The sequence below is a fragment of the Anomalospiza imberbis genome, chromosome 4, assembly GCF_031753505.1.
Source record: "Anomalospiza imberbis isolate Cuckoo-Finch-1a 21T00152 chromosome 4, ASM3175350v1, whole genome shotgun sequence".
Lineage (NCBI taxonomy): Eukaryota > Metazoa > Chordata > Aves > Passeriformes > Viduidae > Anomalospiza > Anomalospiza imberbis.
The window spans coordinates 586,468-602,429 of record NC_089684.1 but is presented as its reverse complement, the minus strand read 5'-3'; the positions used below and the strand labels follow the sequence as shown (position 1 = coordinate 602,429).

At 43.0% G+C, this 15,962-nt stretch overlaps 1 protein-coding gene across 10 annotated transcripts in view; it reads left to right on the top strand.

Annotated features, from left to right (window-relative positions):
• LNX1 (ligand of numb-protein X 1) overlaps positions 1 to 15,962 on the top strand; it is a 116,938-nt gene that overhangs the window by 100,096 nt on the left and 880 nt on the right. For 9 of the 10 annotated variants that reach the window (XM_068186703.1, XM_068186704.1, XM_068186701.1 and 6 more), the window contains 4 exons: positions 172 to 309; positions 5,928 to 6,105; positions 7,993 to 8,221; positions 14,960 to 15,118. In XM_068186703.1, coding sequence (XP_068042804.1) covers positions 172 to 309; positions 5,928 to 6,105; positions 7,993 to 8,221; positions 14,960 to 15,118 — 704 coding nt within the window. Of the gene's footprint in view, positions 1 to 171; positions 310 to 5,927; positions 6,106 to 7,992; positions 8,222 to 8,722; positions 9,596 to 14,959; positions 15,119 to 15,962 lie in introns of those variants that run through there. The other variant, XM_068186708.1, reaches the window with a different exon arrangement.

Below are 15,962 nucleotides of genomic sequence, written 5' to 3'. Positions count from 1 at the left end.
TGGATTTCATTGACCTGAACTGATGCTACTGCTTTATGTCATAGCAACCTCATTAATGGGAAATCCAAGCAATGTTTAAGTGGTTCCTGCATCTCACAGACACTCTGGGGCTGAGGTGCAGGGGTTTGTTGCACTGGGGCCGTGGGATTCACACTGTACCTCCTCCCACAGGCCAGCGAGAAGCAGGTTCACTTCGTGGTGTCGCGGCAGACCAGGCAGCAGCCCCCCGACCTCCTGCAGGAGACGGGCTGGAGTTCCAGTGCTGGCAGCTCGCAGCCTTGTCCCGCCGAGAGATGCAACCCTGGCAAGGTGAGGGCACTTGTGTAGTTTCTCTGCCATCCATGGGACAGGGGAATGGGAGGGCACCTAGTGTTTCGTGTCTAAGGGTGTTATCTCTGGCTTCTGTCACCAGAAAAAGCATGTCTTACTTGGCAATGGAAACACAGAAGCTGTGCTGCTCGTTATTATTTATCCACTGGTTCTGCCCTGACTCTGCCTGGCATGGGGAGGGAAAGAGAAGGCAATGGACAGTGCTGGGGAGGGTGCTGATGTGCACACAGTATCCTGGCCATGGCCACAGATCTGACCAGCAGTGGGAATCTGCAGAGGACAATGTGCTCCAACAAAAAATAAAAAATTTCTGAAGTTTTTCCACCTGTAGCATAATCTTCAGACAAAAAGCTTTCACATGCTGGCCTGAAAGATTCCCATAACCTACTTAAAATTATGGTCATCATTAGGCTGTTGCTCATTTATTAAAATGCCCTGGCTGCTGAGAGCACAAGGACTTTCTGTGGAGCTTTAGACCCGAAGCATGCTTGGTCTGCTCTGGCAGCACCTGGAACTTGCATGGTGTGGGGTCTGCAAGGGCTGCTGGTGTGCAGCACCCAGCCCAGGGACACAGCACACAGCAGCCATCTGGCCCAGATAAGGCTGTGGTTACCAAACTGTGCCCCAGCTGTCCCTGTCTACCTGGTCAGAGTGTGTGTTTAGTGCATCTAGACTCGCAGTGTTCTCTTTGCATAAGGCAGAGAGGTGCTGATGCTCAAACGTACGAGGTTTTAAGTAGGAACCAATGCAGCTAGAGTTTTGAAAATATGTTTTCTGACCTTGCTTAGTGTTATTCTTTCCACTTTAGACAGAGCAAGGCATGCCCTTGCAGGAACTGAATTTGTTTATTTCGCTAAATTTGAAGCCACATGTGTGGATAATTTACCTTAATCACCCTGAGTGTCACTACTTATGCAAACCCATGCAAGTTTGACCCTGGCCACTGGTGCCAGGGGTGTATCAGGGAGGTGTGCAGGCAGGGCTTAAGTTCATCCTGCTTGATGGATAGCCAGTTGTGTCCTTAAAGGGACCTCTGGACCAAATATCTGGTGCACAGCTGTCAGCCAGGAGACAAGTCTACCTCTGGATTTTACAAATGTTAAAATACACCCATTTTTGCAGGTCTTTTAAAAGTACATTATTCAGTGGTTTTATGTGTTAAAAATGCTAGTATATATTTACGTATTTTTAGTTTTCCTTTTCCACAAAGTCACAATCACAGCTCTTATTAGGTGGGATCAGATTAGCAGGAGTTAAAGCAGCAAACGGTCAGTGTTCAGTAGCTAATACCAAGTAGCAATAGTGCCCAATGAATCATGCATCTGCAAGGCACGACTTTCTACTGAAGCAATGATTTCCTTAGGAAGATATGTGTAGGACAGCAATTAGCTTGTGTTGCTACTAAATGCTTCCTGGGGAAGATTCAAGCACCTGCTAACTCTACCATGTTGGTCTGAATAATTAATTGATACCACATGGGATTATTTGGGAATACAGCTTGTCTCTCTCTGCCCTGAGATCCTCCTTTTCTCTTCCTGTACCAAGAGATGTCGGATGGGAGTTCTTGGTAAGTCTCACAATATTTTGGGTAGCTGTGAGATTGAAAGCACAGTGTTGGCTTCATAACAGTCCTTTAATGAGCAAGTGCTATAAAGACTAATGAATCATCTCTTGTTGCATAGGCCACAGCTTTTGGGGGGATTTCCAGTTTTCTGCAAGAGAGGAGTACTGCATAAGCACATGAGTGGGTGTACTGCTGTGGGCTTCTGTCCAATGCCACCATTTGGGTACTTTCTAGGGGAGATCACAGCCAAAAGAAGAAAATTCGGAGCTGTTCCTACCTGCCTTTAGCTTTGTGTGTACATAGTAGAGGGCTTCTATCAGAGAAAATGCTCTGGCAGTAGATCAGCAGATCAGTACAGCCAGTAGACACCATGAGCTTCAGGCCCTGTAGACTTTTGGTCTGATGCAAACATTACTGGAGTGTTAGTTGCCCTTTTACAGGGCATGATTGTGTCAGTTTAAATATTTCATGATATTTTGCTGAAGGTTTAACTGAACATAATTTGCAATTCAAGATTTTTAAACAGGCTTTGAAAGATTTAACAATATTATTTATTTTAAGTAGGCGTTACTGCAGGAGTACTGCTTGCAAGCCTAGGGCCTGTACAGTGTCCCAATGCAGCACATGCTCCTGCCCAAAAACCAAGGTAATGCTTGTTGGCTGGACCTCACTGTCAGGGGAGCCTCCTATGTGTGTGGTCTGATGAGTCTGCTACCTACTGCTATCTCTGGGATTGCTTTATTATATCTGATTAATAGAGGATTGCTAGCTGCCTTGATTTCTGGCTAATTTTAAGGCTTTTTTTTGTCCCCTAAGCTTACTGAGGAAAGTGATATTAGATGGTCAGGAGTGCTCTCTTTGAGTGAAACTGCTCTCACTCTAGAGCATGTATGTATACATGGGCTGAAATCTGCTCTCAACCATGGCTGTATTCAGCATTAAGAATAAACTCTAGCTCCCAGCAGCCATCTGGCTCGTGCAGTGGCTCAGGAGCCACTTTGGGCCAAGCTCTTGGCCTCAGGACAGCCAACCTCCGTCTGTTCAGCGTGGGGAGGTGTCCCTCTTTCAGGCCAGTGGCAACCAGCCATGTTGCCCACAAGGCTCTGGATAAGAAGAGGATGATCTCTTGTGACCGTGTCCTCCTCTGGTGGCAGCAGTGCCAGGTGTATGGTGTGCCAAGAGGTTGGTCCTGCCCAGGGTCTCATGGATCTGTTTTCCTTTGTACAGAGATTGGGGAAGCACAGCCCAAACTGTTCTGGCTGCTGCCTGCATTCAGAGAAGAGATGTCACAAACACTTTTTGTGCAGCTGAGGTTGTGAAGCCAGGCTGCAGTGCATAAACAGGCCTGATTAAATTCCTTTGAACTCACTAGGAGCTTTGCCATTAATTAAATAGCACTTGTTTTTAATTGGAACTGTTTTCTTATTTCTTTCAAATTAATTGTCTAGTACTTAGAGCAAAGAAAATGTTGCTGGAGCAGGCAATGTTTCCTGACCATATGAGCAGGTTAACCTTCAGGTGAAGTACATTTTCCAAACAGACACAGCAATGTTTTTTGCCTGCAAGACACGTGTCATGGCTTTGATGTTGTGATAATCTGCTGTAAATATTTATTTTCCAGTAAATATACAGAAAAGGAGGAAAAAATAAAAAGAGGAGGAGATGAACTGTTATGTTTTTCTTTTCCTGACCTCCAAGGTCACTTCAAAATGACAGAGAAGGACAATTGTTTAGAAGAGAATGCACTGAAATGCAGTCACTGATAAACACTGCCTTTTAACTGGTTTACTTGCTATCGATTATACCTCCAAGCAAGTTCTACATGTGTTTACTAAAAAAGGTTTTACTTTCCTTTCATCACTGCCTTTGTCTCAGTCAAGTCACCCCAAATCCTTTCTGTCTGCAGCCATATAAAAAATGACATGGGAAAGAGTAGCTTCAAAAGAAAATTGGTCCTTTGTGGTTCAGCATACAAGTACTGGTACTTCTATAATTCTTCACTGAAATGTAGCAGGACAATTTGCTCCCAAGCAGTACTTTGAAATCTTTTCTCTCTGTGCTGATTCCTCAAAAAAATACTGATAAACCGGCTAATGCTCTGATGCTTTTGTTGTCTGAGACGGGATGTATGCTGCATAAATAACAGGACTGCTCTCTCACTCAGAGCGACAAATAGAATCCCAATTTCATGTTTTGCTACAAAATTTCAGATCCCAATTTTTGGAATATTAGTAGTGCCCACATGTTTCAAAAAGTGGCCTTTTCCTGATGGAAAACCATTCCTTTTGAAGGGAAAAAGGATATTTTTGGAAAACATGGATGAAACATTAAGTTTAAAGATAGAACTACTATGTTTAAAATATTTATACCTTAAAGGCAAAGGCGAAAGGTTAAAATTATCTGGATCAGAACATAAAATGTATCTGGAACAGAATGTTTACTGAAGGTTTTAAAATCTTCAGAAATTCATAAGTTTGTTTGCAAGCCCTAAGCCAAATTTCTCTGACATAGTGCCTATGTTCTGCATGGACCACATCTAACATGTCCAAACAACTGTGTTGTTTGGTTTTCTCTCAGAGACTGAGACAATTCTTCTTTCCACCAAGCTCTTTACCTTTTTGCTTCTGGAGCTCTGTGGCAGCTACTGTTCATCTGCTCAAGCACAGAGAAGTACTTTGCTAAGCTTCCTGTGTTTTGTTAACATTGCATCACAGAAATCTTGTTGTGGAGTTAGTTCCACCAAACATACCTTTAAAAAAAAGCACAAATCAAAGATATAGTCTGCCCTACTCCCATGGAAAAAATTCTTGCCAAAGTCTCCCTTTGTCCCATCATTGTCACCTAGGGAGATGTTGTGGATTCATCTGCTCCACTTTCCATGCTGCTGGCCCAGGAACCAATGTGAAATGTCTTTGTGAGATGTCAGATTTCTAAAAAAGAGATTAATGTGGCTTTAAATGAGTTTTATAGATTATTTTTGCATATTAAGAATGTGAGGTCACATTTGTGAAGGAGTGTTTTAAATACACGTTTGAAATGTATTTAGGAGCGTGGTGTTGTATATGAGCCTGAGTGGATAATGCTGTTCCTGCAAGAGGGGTTGGGGTTGTCAGGAGTTAATGTCAGGAGCATTGCTCATGAAATACTTAAGGAAAGCAAAGCAATTAACATTTAAGTCCAGATTTATTTGCCTGTCAAACTCCTCTGCAAGAACTGAGTGCATGGTAAACATGACATTCAGTTCACAGGTTTTGTTGGAGCTTGCATTGCAGTGGTTCTCCATCCTGAAGGCACCTGTGAATTTGTTGCACCCTCACTCATGCACTAGTTATTGCATGTCCAGCTGTGTGTATTTAATTTTTCCTGTACAGGGGCAGAAATATAAGGATGACTGTCCCAAATTGACCCTTCAAACAGAAGCACTAAGAGCACTCTGGAAACTGCTGTCTTTTCACTGTAAATGTCCTTCTCTTTTCCTGAACTGAAACACTTATTATTCAAGTGTATTTCCACCCATAACTTACACAGAAACACAGATATCTGGAAGATCAAATGAAATATGTCTCTTCTAATATGTCCCCAATGGTTTCATTCCTCAAACCCAAGAAGACTACTTCTCACTAACTATACAGAGGATACTCAGACTGCAAGCAGCAAGCTAGAAGCATAACCTGATAGTCAAAGATATGATGACCACTAGTGATATCATTATCAAGAACTTTTTTTCTTTTAAAATCAAATTCCTCATTTGCATTTCAAGGACCTGATTCTATTAGCCTCAGCACTGAAACAACTCTGGTTTTCATGGGAGCAGTGTCTGACTTTGACTATTAAAGCACAGTTATCTTGGTAGTAGCTCTGACTGCAGATGCTTAAGCTCCTGAGGGAGTCCTGCCAGCCATCAGGCCAGATGGCTGGGAAGTGTCTTGGTGTTACTTCCATGGATATTTGTTTTGATGGAGAATGCCAAAGCTGTCAGGGAGGCTACCATGCCCACAAAATGTGTTTCTTGTTGCTATTTTCTCCATCACAGAGCACCCTTCACACTGTCACTTGTCATGAGAAGGTGGTGGCTGTCCGGAAAGATCACACAGAATCACTGGGAATGACTGTGGCAGGTGGAGCATCTAACCGGGAATGGGATTTGCCTATCTATGTGATAAGTGTGGAACCTGGAGGAGTGATCAGCAGAGACAGCAGGATAAAAACAGGTAAAAAGGGGGCATTTTGAAAGCCTGCTTTAAATCAAGAGCTTCTTTTGAAAACTGTGGAATAGTGAAAGAGCTTCACACTGACATCTTCAGCAGTCCTATAGATTTTGGGATGTGTCGGATTAGAGAGCCTCAAGTCAGCTACCAGAAAAGGCATAATTATGCAGGCATAATATGCATATCTCTGTGAAGTAGGATATAGGAATATTCTGGTAGAAAAAAAAGATAAATAGCTTTTCACAGAAAAATTTGCTTGCCCCACCATCTCCTAATTCCTGATATATTCATTGTGCGACCTTCATGTGTTTTCAAAGTAATTTTTTTGCATATTTGTCATTGCATTCATGAATTTGAATGAAATACACAGGATCAAAATTCCCATTATATATGAAGCCATATTAGTGCCTTGTGGCTCAACCTCGTGTCTGGAAATATTGGCTTCCTAACCCCATTTAGCTGCTGATGTAACAGAATAAAGATAATAGCTTCTCCCCTTCTGCATGAATAAGCTTTCAGAGCAACATGAGGACCATATTTTATCAGTTGGTGTTGTAGTAATAGCTGGGCAGCAAAGAAAGATGAAACTCTCAGGTTTCAGGATGTTACATCCTCAAGAGCCAAGTCCCTCAGTAGCCTGCATCCAGCAACGACACAGCTCACCTACCCTTCATCCCCTATATTCTCCTTGAGTCCAGTCACTGCCTGGAAGCTAGAGGGAAATCCTGAGTTTGAGGGAAGTGAAGGCACCCAAAAATGGGGCAGAATAGCTGCAATCAAGTCAGCCCCCAGGAACCTGGGTCTCAGTGCCCAGCATTGGCACACATGGGAACTTCCTCTTTGAGTCTGCTCAATGAAATCCATGTGAGAACACAACAGGAGCAAAACAGCAGGTTTCTCCTTTCCTTCTGCTGGGAGATGACTGCCTCTCAGTGGGATACACTTTATAGAAAATATTCATCATGCACCAGCATCGAAAACTCAGGCTAGTTATTTTGATAAAATTAGAAATAAATGAATATGTGATGTTATATAGCACCGCAGGCCTCTGATTTAGAGCAGCTCTTAGGCTGTTGTCCTTCTCACTGGGGGGACAGACAACAAGAAGAGGTTAATGTTCATTTGCAGTGCCTGGACTGCCACTGATACATCCCTGCCTACAGAGGCATCCAGGCTAAGCACTGAGGGTGCCCAGGAAAGCCCTGGCATGGGAGCCTGCTATGAAGGGTTGCAGAGCACTTGGCAATGTGGCTGCTTGCATGACATTAGTGATGTCTTTATTGTTCTTCCTGTAGTAATTGAGGTCATCTTTGCATTTTTTCTCTCTGGCTGCTGTGCCTATATTATAAATAAGGCACACAGAAAAATGGTTTGGCTTGCAGCCATTCAAACAGGCATTGATGTGAAAATAATGTTATTCCACAAAGCAAACTAGGAAAAGTCAGTTGGAGTGGTAGTCCTCAGCTAAGGGAGAGCTGGGAGAAAAAACATCACTGAGCTGTCGGGTTTTAAGCTTGGGTTGAGTACAAATGTTGTTAGCTGGAAGTGGACTCGAGAGACACAGACCAGTAGTAGGCACCAGTACCAACCACCAGCTTGTTGGTACAGCAGGACCCCAGCTGTTTGTTCAGCTCCTGATGCAGGACATGACGTGGAAAGAAACCAGGACAAATCCTCTGTCCAGCCACGCAAAGTTTCTGTGTACAGGAATCTTCCCTCCTGCCTGTGGCATGTTTACTAGCATATGCTTCGTTAAACGATAGGAATAACAAAAAGCCTCGTCAGGCAGCCGGTTCTTGGCCATGGATTTGACTCACTTGTTTGTGGAGGTGGGGAGGGGATCCTGGAAACACTTGCAGGGTTTTTTATCATCCGCTTTATTGGTCCCAGGTGACATCCTCCTGAACGTGAACGGCATTGATCTGACGGGAGTCAGCCGGAGTGAGGCCGTCGCCCTGCTGAAGAACACCAACACCTCAGTGGTGCTCAAAGCCCTGGAGATGAGAGCATGTGAAGCCCAGGAGGAGCGGGGTCACCTACCACCCCCTGAGGACACACCGGTGACCTCCGAGAGCAGTGAGTGGTCACCATCCTGGGTTATGTGGCTGGGGCTGCCACGGTAAGTCCACATATTGCAACCTCTTGCTGAGGGGGAGTGGGAGGAAAGATTTGTATTTTCTGGCAATGCTTTCTTTTGGATTGATTCATTGCACTGACATCTTAATTAAATCCAGGCTCTGTCACTGACTTGACTCAAAATACCTCCCTTTAGTAAATGGGTATGTGTGCATGGCAAAATAGACACGCAGTTCCCCCTGCGAGGGAGGATAGGATACTGAATTGTTTCAATCTTGAAAACATATCTGGCACTTAGGGAGTGAAAGGAAAATCTTAAAGGGATACAGGAGCTTGCTGAACTGTAGTTTAGGCTCAACCACCCTGCAGAAGGCAGATACCCCTGCTGCAACATTCAAGCTGCACAGCCCTTCTCCTTAGCCAAATCCAGCTGATTTGCTTGACTTTACCCAGATGTTGTAAAGTTTGTGCAGTTGGCCAGTATCTCCAAATCACCTCTTTTAACCCCACCCCCGCCTGAAAGAAGTCCATTTGTCACACACAGGAAGCAGCTGTGTTGTCATTTCAGCAGGGATAATGAAAGCCACATCGCCTGTCACTAAGCTCTCAGTGTGCACGGTATAATACCTACAGCTTCCATGACATTCCAGAAAATATGAAATGAGGACACATTGTGAATCTGTCAATATGCAAAGCTGGGATCACAGACTTGAAACTGATACTCAGTTTGAAGGAATGAAGAATTTATAAGTTCCTCTTGAGTGTACTCCTAACTCTGACAGCAGTCCAGGGTCTCTTTTTCAAGACGGCAGGAAAAGATGGTCTGCAGAACAGGTGGGCTTTTCTCTAGGCACAGTTTCAGGACTACTCTTCATTTGCCACTCTTGCGTAAAGGGTTTCCCTCTTTCTAGCTGGAGCCATTTTGAGGTCGTTCACCTTGCAGCAAGGTCTGCTGTGAGGGCCAGATGTTTTTCAGGGCTTGGTCTGATGCTAATGACGTGTGCTGAAGCACTGCAAGAGCAGAGGGCAGCCTGTGCGTCTGTAACCCGCAGGCAAAATGTCCTCTCCTCTCCTCCTCCAGTGGGGAGGACTAGATCTTTATACCTGTGAAAGAAAAGCAGTAAAAAGAAAATGCAGTAAATGGATGCCCCTTAACTTGCTACCCCAGGCAATGGTAAATTTTCCTCACTCAGTCTCTGAAGACAGGCAGGCCCAGGGAGATCCTCATTCCTGCTAACTTCTTCTGCACTCCTGAGCTTGACCAGCACCACGGTGAGGGTACTAGAGCATGGGTAATGCTCTCAGTGAAGAGACAGCAACAGACCAGAGGCCTCACAGATGCTGCAATCTGCAGTGCTGAGTCTTGCCTTCTATCACCATCCATTGCTAGATGGACTGAAACAATCACACCCTGCCTATGCCACCTTCATTGGGCAGTGTAGAAAACCTGAGCTGCCTGGTCATCATCTTCTACTCACAGCTGCCTGAAGTTCCCACCACCCGAGCATGGTAGAGGACATGAAGGACAGAGCTCCACAGTACTGCAGGTTTGCACTCAGAGTCCACATCAGTCAGTTCCACTTTGCAGTTTGGCAATAAAATGAGTTTTCCCATTTTAGAAACAGTTTCTGAGCTCACTTTAGCCTTCCTCCTCTGAAGGCTGCATGTGTGAAGGCTTTCCAGCTCTTTTCGTCTGAAGGAAAATCAGCCCCAGTGTTGGCAAGGCTGAAGACAAGAGTTCATTGTAACTCTATCCCCAGCTGCGAGGCCGTGCACAGAGCACAGCACGGCCCTTCTCCTTCAAAGAGACGTGGGGACATTGGTATGCTGAGTGGGGACACTGCTCTGGACATCAGACTAGTGCCTGGGACAGGGACCTGCGCATCAGATGTGACAGCAACAAAGGTGCTCTGTTTTCTTATTAGCAGCTGACTGGCTGAGCAGGGGCACAAGAGGATCAGGTTTGGGATTGCTCACTAGGCATTAGCAGACCCCTCAGTCTTCCCCAGCATAACTGTGCTCACTCACTTACTGTTCTGATCTCCGCATCAGATATCTGAAAGTTCTTCAACAAGTTCTCTCACAAGGATGTGTATCATGTTAACTCATTGTGCTCCAGGTTGAGCATTTAACCTTTCTCTGACTTTCAGTTTGCTTTTGGCAAGGATCACATCTCACTAGGTCCCAAGATATTGTCATCAGTCTCATGACATTTTCCAGGCTGTTAGAGAAAATGATACTCTGTCTAAATAGATGTCTGACAGGTCCATCTTGGAAAAAGTGCCTGAAGTGCAGTTATGGGGAAAAATGTTGAAGAATTACCTACTTTAATTACAACAATTTACTAGAAGGACTGCTCCAAGATATGTGAGTCTAAGAATGTTTGGTATAACTAATGGAAAAGTAGAAATGTCAAAATCATTATTATGCAGGATCATGCAAAGTACTGGGGAAGATGGGCAGGAAGGGGCACACCTATGTAAGAAAAATTGAACAAATAGAAAAGGCAGTAAAACTGGTAGGCCAGGAACAGGCATGGTTTGAAAAAAGAGGAAGCTGGATAGTAGATTATTTAAATTCTTTTGAGAAAGGAAAGATGTGGCTCAAGACAAGCCCTGGCAGTGCAGTGTGTGTCTCTTCACAGCAAGCAAGGGTGGTGTTCAGAGGCAGTTTCACCACACAACTTAGAGTGGGATGTTCAGGCTCAGGAAACTGAGGGGGCAGGAGAGTCTTTCCTTCTTTGTTCCAAATCCATGACATTTTGAGGAAAATCGTGTGAATGGTACCATAAAATGTGCTGAATTGAACTAAACACTAGAGCATGTCTACAGACTTCTGTCCATGACCAATGAAGTAGAAAACAGGCTAACATTAATAATAGCTACAAGATTCAAAGTAGCTTACTGTAAATGCCTGATTTTCAATACTAGAACAGAACTCTTCCTTTCACAGAAACTGCATGCGTATTGTGGAGATGGTACAGACAAGAGACACAAATATTGAGAATTAGGGAATTATATAATTTTCCTGGATGAAGCTGGTAGCAGCAGAATGAGACAAGTTATCTGATCACTTGCAGCAAAGCTCAAAGACTTGGAAAAGCCATCTTGCTAATTTAACATTTGTGGATCTCACTTAAATTTTGTCCTTTTCTTGTGAGATCTTAGAATTGGTTTTTCCCACTTTTGCACGGCTTAATAATACATAAACAGCTCTTCTGTTCTTTCTGTAGTACGATCCAATATGTGGTGGCTATAAAATATGTGCACATGTGCATCTGACATCTGTCAAAACTTGGCCTGCACGCAAGTGGAGGGGCTGCGGGCTGGGCGGCGGGAGGAAACAGTGATGCAGGACCTTAAGCATTCTCGCCCGAAGACTTATTTCAGGGTAGCTAATTTAATTGTTTGTTGTTTAGGAAGACAGAACTTCTTTATTGGTAGAGGGACATGTTGTTGTGAAGCATGCACAAAGGAAATAACGGGGAACAGCTGGCGAAAAGCATTTCCCCAGCTCTGTGATGCTGCTTCTACCCTTGCTTGTTTTCCTTCTCTCCTTTCTTTGCTCTCCTCACATTTCCTTCCCTCAGCTAGTACTTAGAAAACTTTTTAAATCGTCCTGTCATAACATTTACAAACATTAGTACTTCACACAAGTGCTTTTCTTCATCTGTAAAGTGAGATGAGAAAGAGACAAGGTGGCCAAAGTCATTCTGCAAACCTGGGGTAGAACAAGATGTAAAACATGAAATTAGGACAGAAACATCTCCAAAGTAACTCAGTCTGGGCTGTAGGACACTGGTGGAAACAATTCTCAAATATTGCTTACTTGGCTGCCATTTGTGTACTGTAATGTGAGGGAGGAGGGAGTTATCCTTTTCATAGCTTAGTGCTGAAATCCTCCTGCAGTTGGGCTGGTTATCATTCCTAGAGCATAAGGCTACTTGTGCTTTATGAAAATCAGCAGGGAATTGTACATTTCACTGCTTGGAAACAGGCACTTTTAAATTCCTCATGCATCAGTAACTGATGCTTAGTTGTAGTATTGCTCAGGATAGGACCCTGTGGCTAGACACTGTATATCTCCAAATCTTGTATCTGAGGCAGGTTCACACGTAAGTTATTCCTTATCCTCATCTTCTGGAGTATTTAGTGATAAAGGCTGAAGACTGTGAACAGCTCTCTTTTTAAGGAGGTGGTTCTCTTTAGACTGGTTGCAGTTTAGTGGGTTATGGCAGCTTGACTGGGTCAAAACACCCAGACTGGGGCTTTCATTATCACAGAAATATGAGCTACTTAAACACCATCTTCGTATGATTTTATTATTTCTCTATGGTACTTTGTAGCTTGTCTTTATGATGAAACAGCCCTTAAAAGAATGGACTCCCTTTGGGCTGCTCTTGGCTTAGGCAGAGCAGGCATCTCTGCTTAGGCACTGAACTCTTTGGAACAAGCAGTACCTGCATTACATACAGCTCAGCTTTGCCCGCCAGCATCCTTTTCACAGTTGTGACAGTGCTGACAAACAGCACTCATGCACTGCCATGCTTATAGCTCTATCCCATAGGATGGAGATTAGAAAATATTGAATTAAAGGCATTTTAGACACTCCTATTCTTTTAAGAGTCAGTCTCTAGCTATGGCTGTTGTGATGGGTCGGACCTGCCTGCACCAACACCCACAGCAGGGTGAGTGAAAAGGGGTAGAGCGAGTAAACTCATTGGTCAAAAGACAGGCAAATCCCTCACTCGTTATTGTTGTGACCAAAGCAGACTTGACTTTCAGAACTGAAACCGTTTAATTACCGATTTGGGTATTGGGAACCAAAGAACACAAGCTTGTAAACACTTTGTGAAAAGGGGAGAAAAAGGGGGTTTCCCAAAGTGACAATCTCACCAACACTTCTCGTGACTTCCATGTCTCCACTGTCTTCTTGTCACAGCAGGTTACGCCCAATCCCTTTGGTGAGGCAACGGGCAGCGCAGGGCTTGGAGTCCCAAGAGTGGTTGCCCTCTGCTGTTCCTTGGTTTCCATGTGTTTTCTCTGCTCGCAGACAGAACAATCCTAATGCTAATGTGCGGAGTCTGTTTTACTCAAATTTGTCATACATTTTGACAACACATATGTATTTATGCTTTCTGGACTGAGGGAGACCATGCAACTAATAACCTTACAGACTGCATGTATAGAATGCACACACGGTGTGTTTGGCTTCACTGCCTTTTATCCTCCTGTCTTTCCCTGCTTGCCTGCTACTTTTCTAAGGCATTAGCATTTAGCTGATTACCTTTCAATTTCAGGAATGTGCTCCTGAAGGAGCAGTGAGTGTAGCACTGGGCAGCAGAGACCTCTGCCCCAAAATCAATGCTGAATTATAGCACTAATGGCTGAATCCTGGCACTGCTTGGTCATAACCTTGATAAGTACCATTAAACACAAAGGGTTTAAGTGATTTTGCACGTTGTTGAAGCCCACAGACGGTAAAGTAATAATGCCTGGCTGCTGAGGAAGAAGCAAATGTCACCTGTTTCTTACATTAGCAACCAGTGAATTCTTGTGCAAATATTACATTTGTGCCATCCTGGCAGCAGGTGAGTATTTGTAGGCCTTGGGGGACTAATCTAGTATTACTGCTGTGAAAGACAGCAAACACACTTTTTAAAACACTAGGTATATCAGTCTTTAAGATAAAGGCTATTTGTCATCCTATAGAAGTGTCAGGTGCTTCTTAGAAACCTAAAAAGTCTCTGAATAGAGCTTGTAACAGTTGCCTGCTGTAGGTCAGCCTATAATTTAATATTTGGAGTAGCAAATATATTTTTAGTCATTCAGAAATTTCAGTAATTCCTGGGGACACCACTAATGGTAAGATGGTCAAGTACTATGGACAGAAATTTTTATCACTCACTCTCTTTTTTCCTTTAAAAAAAGGAAACAGAAATTAATGTACTCAGAGCATTAGGCAACATTTAAGACTCTAATAACACTATTCTTGTTTTCCCCTCTCCCTACTTTTGGAACCTAATCTTTGAAGAGCATAACATACAGTGTCATAAAATACATTAAGAAGACAAATGGAGGGAGAAGCAGATTTCAGGTCTCTTACTACAAAATCTTGTGTTAATCATTACAATAAGGACAAGCTATCTTCTTCAGAGCAGACTCAGTACTCCAAAGCATTGGCTCACATGGATAAGTTTCTCTCATCTTCCATGCTCTAACTTATCAGGTTACTCAACAAGAAAAGCTCAGGATCCCTAATTACACCAATACCTGTCTTTGTGTCATCTGTCATTTTTGTAGTTCATTCCATTGGCCTTAAAATTATTTCACTTTGACATGCACCACAGTAGTAAGTGCCTGAGCAATTTGATATAATTAATCACATACAGGCTCATATCTGGAAGATAAGTCATTGGGGTGTACAAGGTAGAATAAATAAAGCTTTTTGAATTGCTAATTTACAAACATTTAATCCAGGCTTAAGTGCTTTTCTCCATCACACCAACTAGATCAATTGCATAGACTCCTACCCTGTTAAAAAACCTTATTTAATACCTAAGTCCAAGACTAATTTTACTTTTGGGATAACAGGTTATCTGGTTATAACAGGAAAGCAGTACTACAGGAACAGAAGTGTGGGGGCTTAATACAGTGGAAATATGGCACTACTTTAACTCTTAAAAACACTCTATGGGTGCATGAAAAGGCCGATTCATTGTTAGTGGTTCATCAGAATCTAAAGTTACTATAAGACATTTAATTAAACTGGTTTATTTCAGGTATTTGTACAGCTGCAAAGAAATTGTATTACGAAGAAATACATCTGGAAGTCTTGGCTTCAGCATCGTAGGAGGTTATGAAGAACATACTGGGAACAAACCATTCTTTATCAAATCCATTGTTGGGGGAACACCAGCATATAATGATGGCAGAATCAGGTAATGATTACTATCTAAAAAAAGTTGCATTTAAATAAGTTCTTCTTCTGGCTAACTTGTGGGAGTTTTTAAAAAACATGTTTTCTTTAAGGCAGTGGCAGGGACGGGGGAAGGACTTACTGATCCAGAACTAACTCTGGGAGATATGGAAACAGGACATAAGTATCCTGAAGTTTAACAGATCTGCCTTCATAGCAGAATGTTTTCAGATGTCTAGCACTCTACCAGTATGTAAGTTAAGAGTCAATTTGATCTCTGGGCTGGTTCAAAGCATGCCAGCACAGAGGTTTCCCACATAGTTCTAAACACCCCAAGCAAACACCTTCCCTGCAAACACCAATACACTTGAAAACAGTAAATGCACAATCATGGCATAAACTTACATCAATTAACAAGGCTTAAAAGGTACAGTTGTTCAGAACACAGATCATTCTAGTATGTAAAGAGGGTCTACAAGAAAGCTGGAAAGGGACTTTTTACAAGGCTATGTCGTGCTAGGATAAGGGACAATGGCTTTAAACTGAAAGGCAGTAGTTTTAGACCAGATATTACAAACAAATTATTTAATGTTAGGGTGGTGAGGCACTGGAACAGGTTGCCCAGAGAAGTTGTGGATGCCTCCTCCTTATTCAAGGACAGGTTTACTGGGGCTTTGATCAACCTGGTCTAGTAGAAGGTGTCCCTGGCCAGAGCAAGGATTGGAACTGGATTAGCTTTGAAGTCCCTTCAACTGAAGCCCTTCTATGATTCTGTGATGATGATTCATCAGCATTAATGTCAGAAGAACTATATCATGTTTTCTTTCAAATATGTCTAATTAATTATAAATTTGTAACAAACCCAA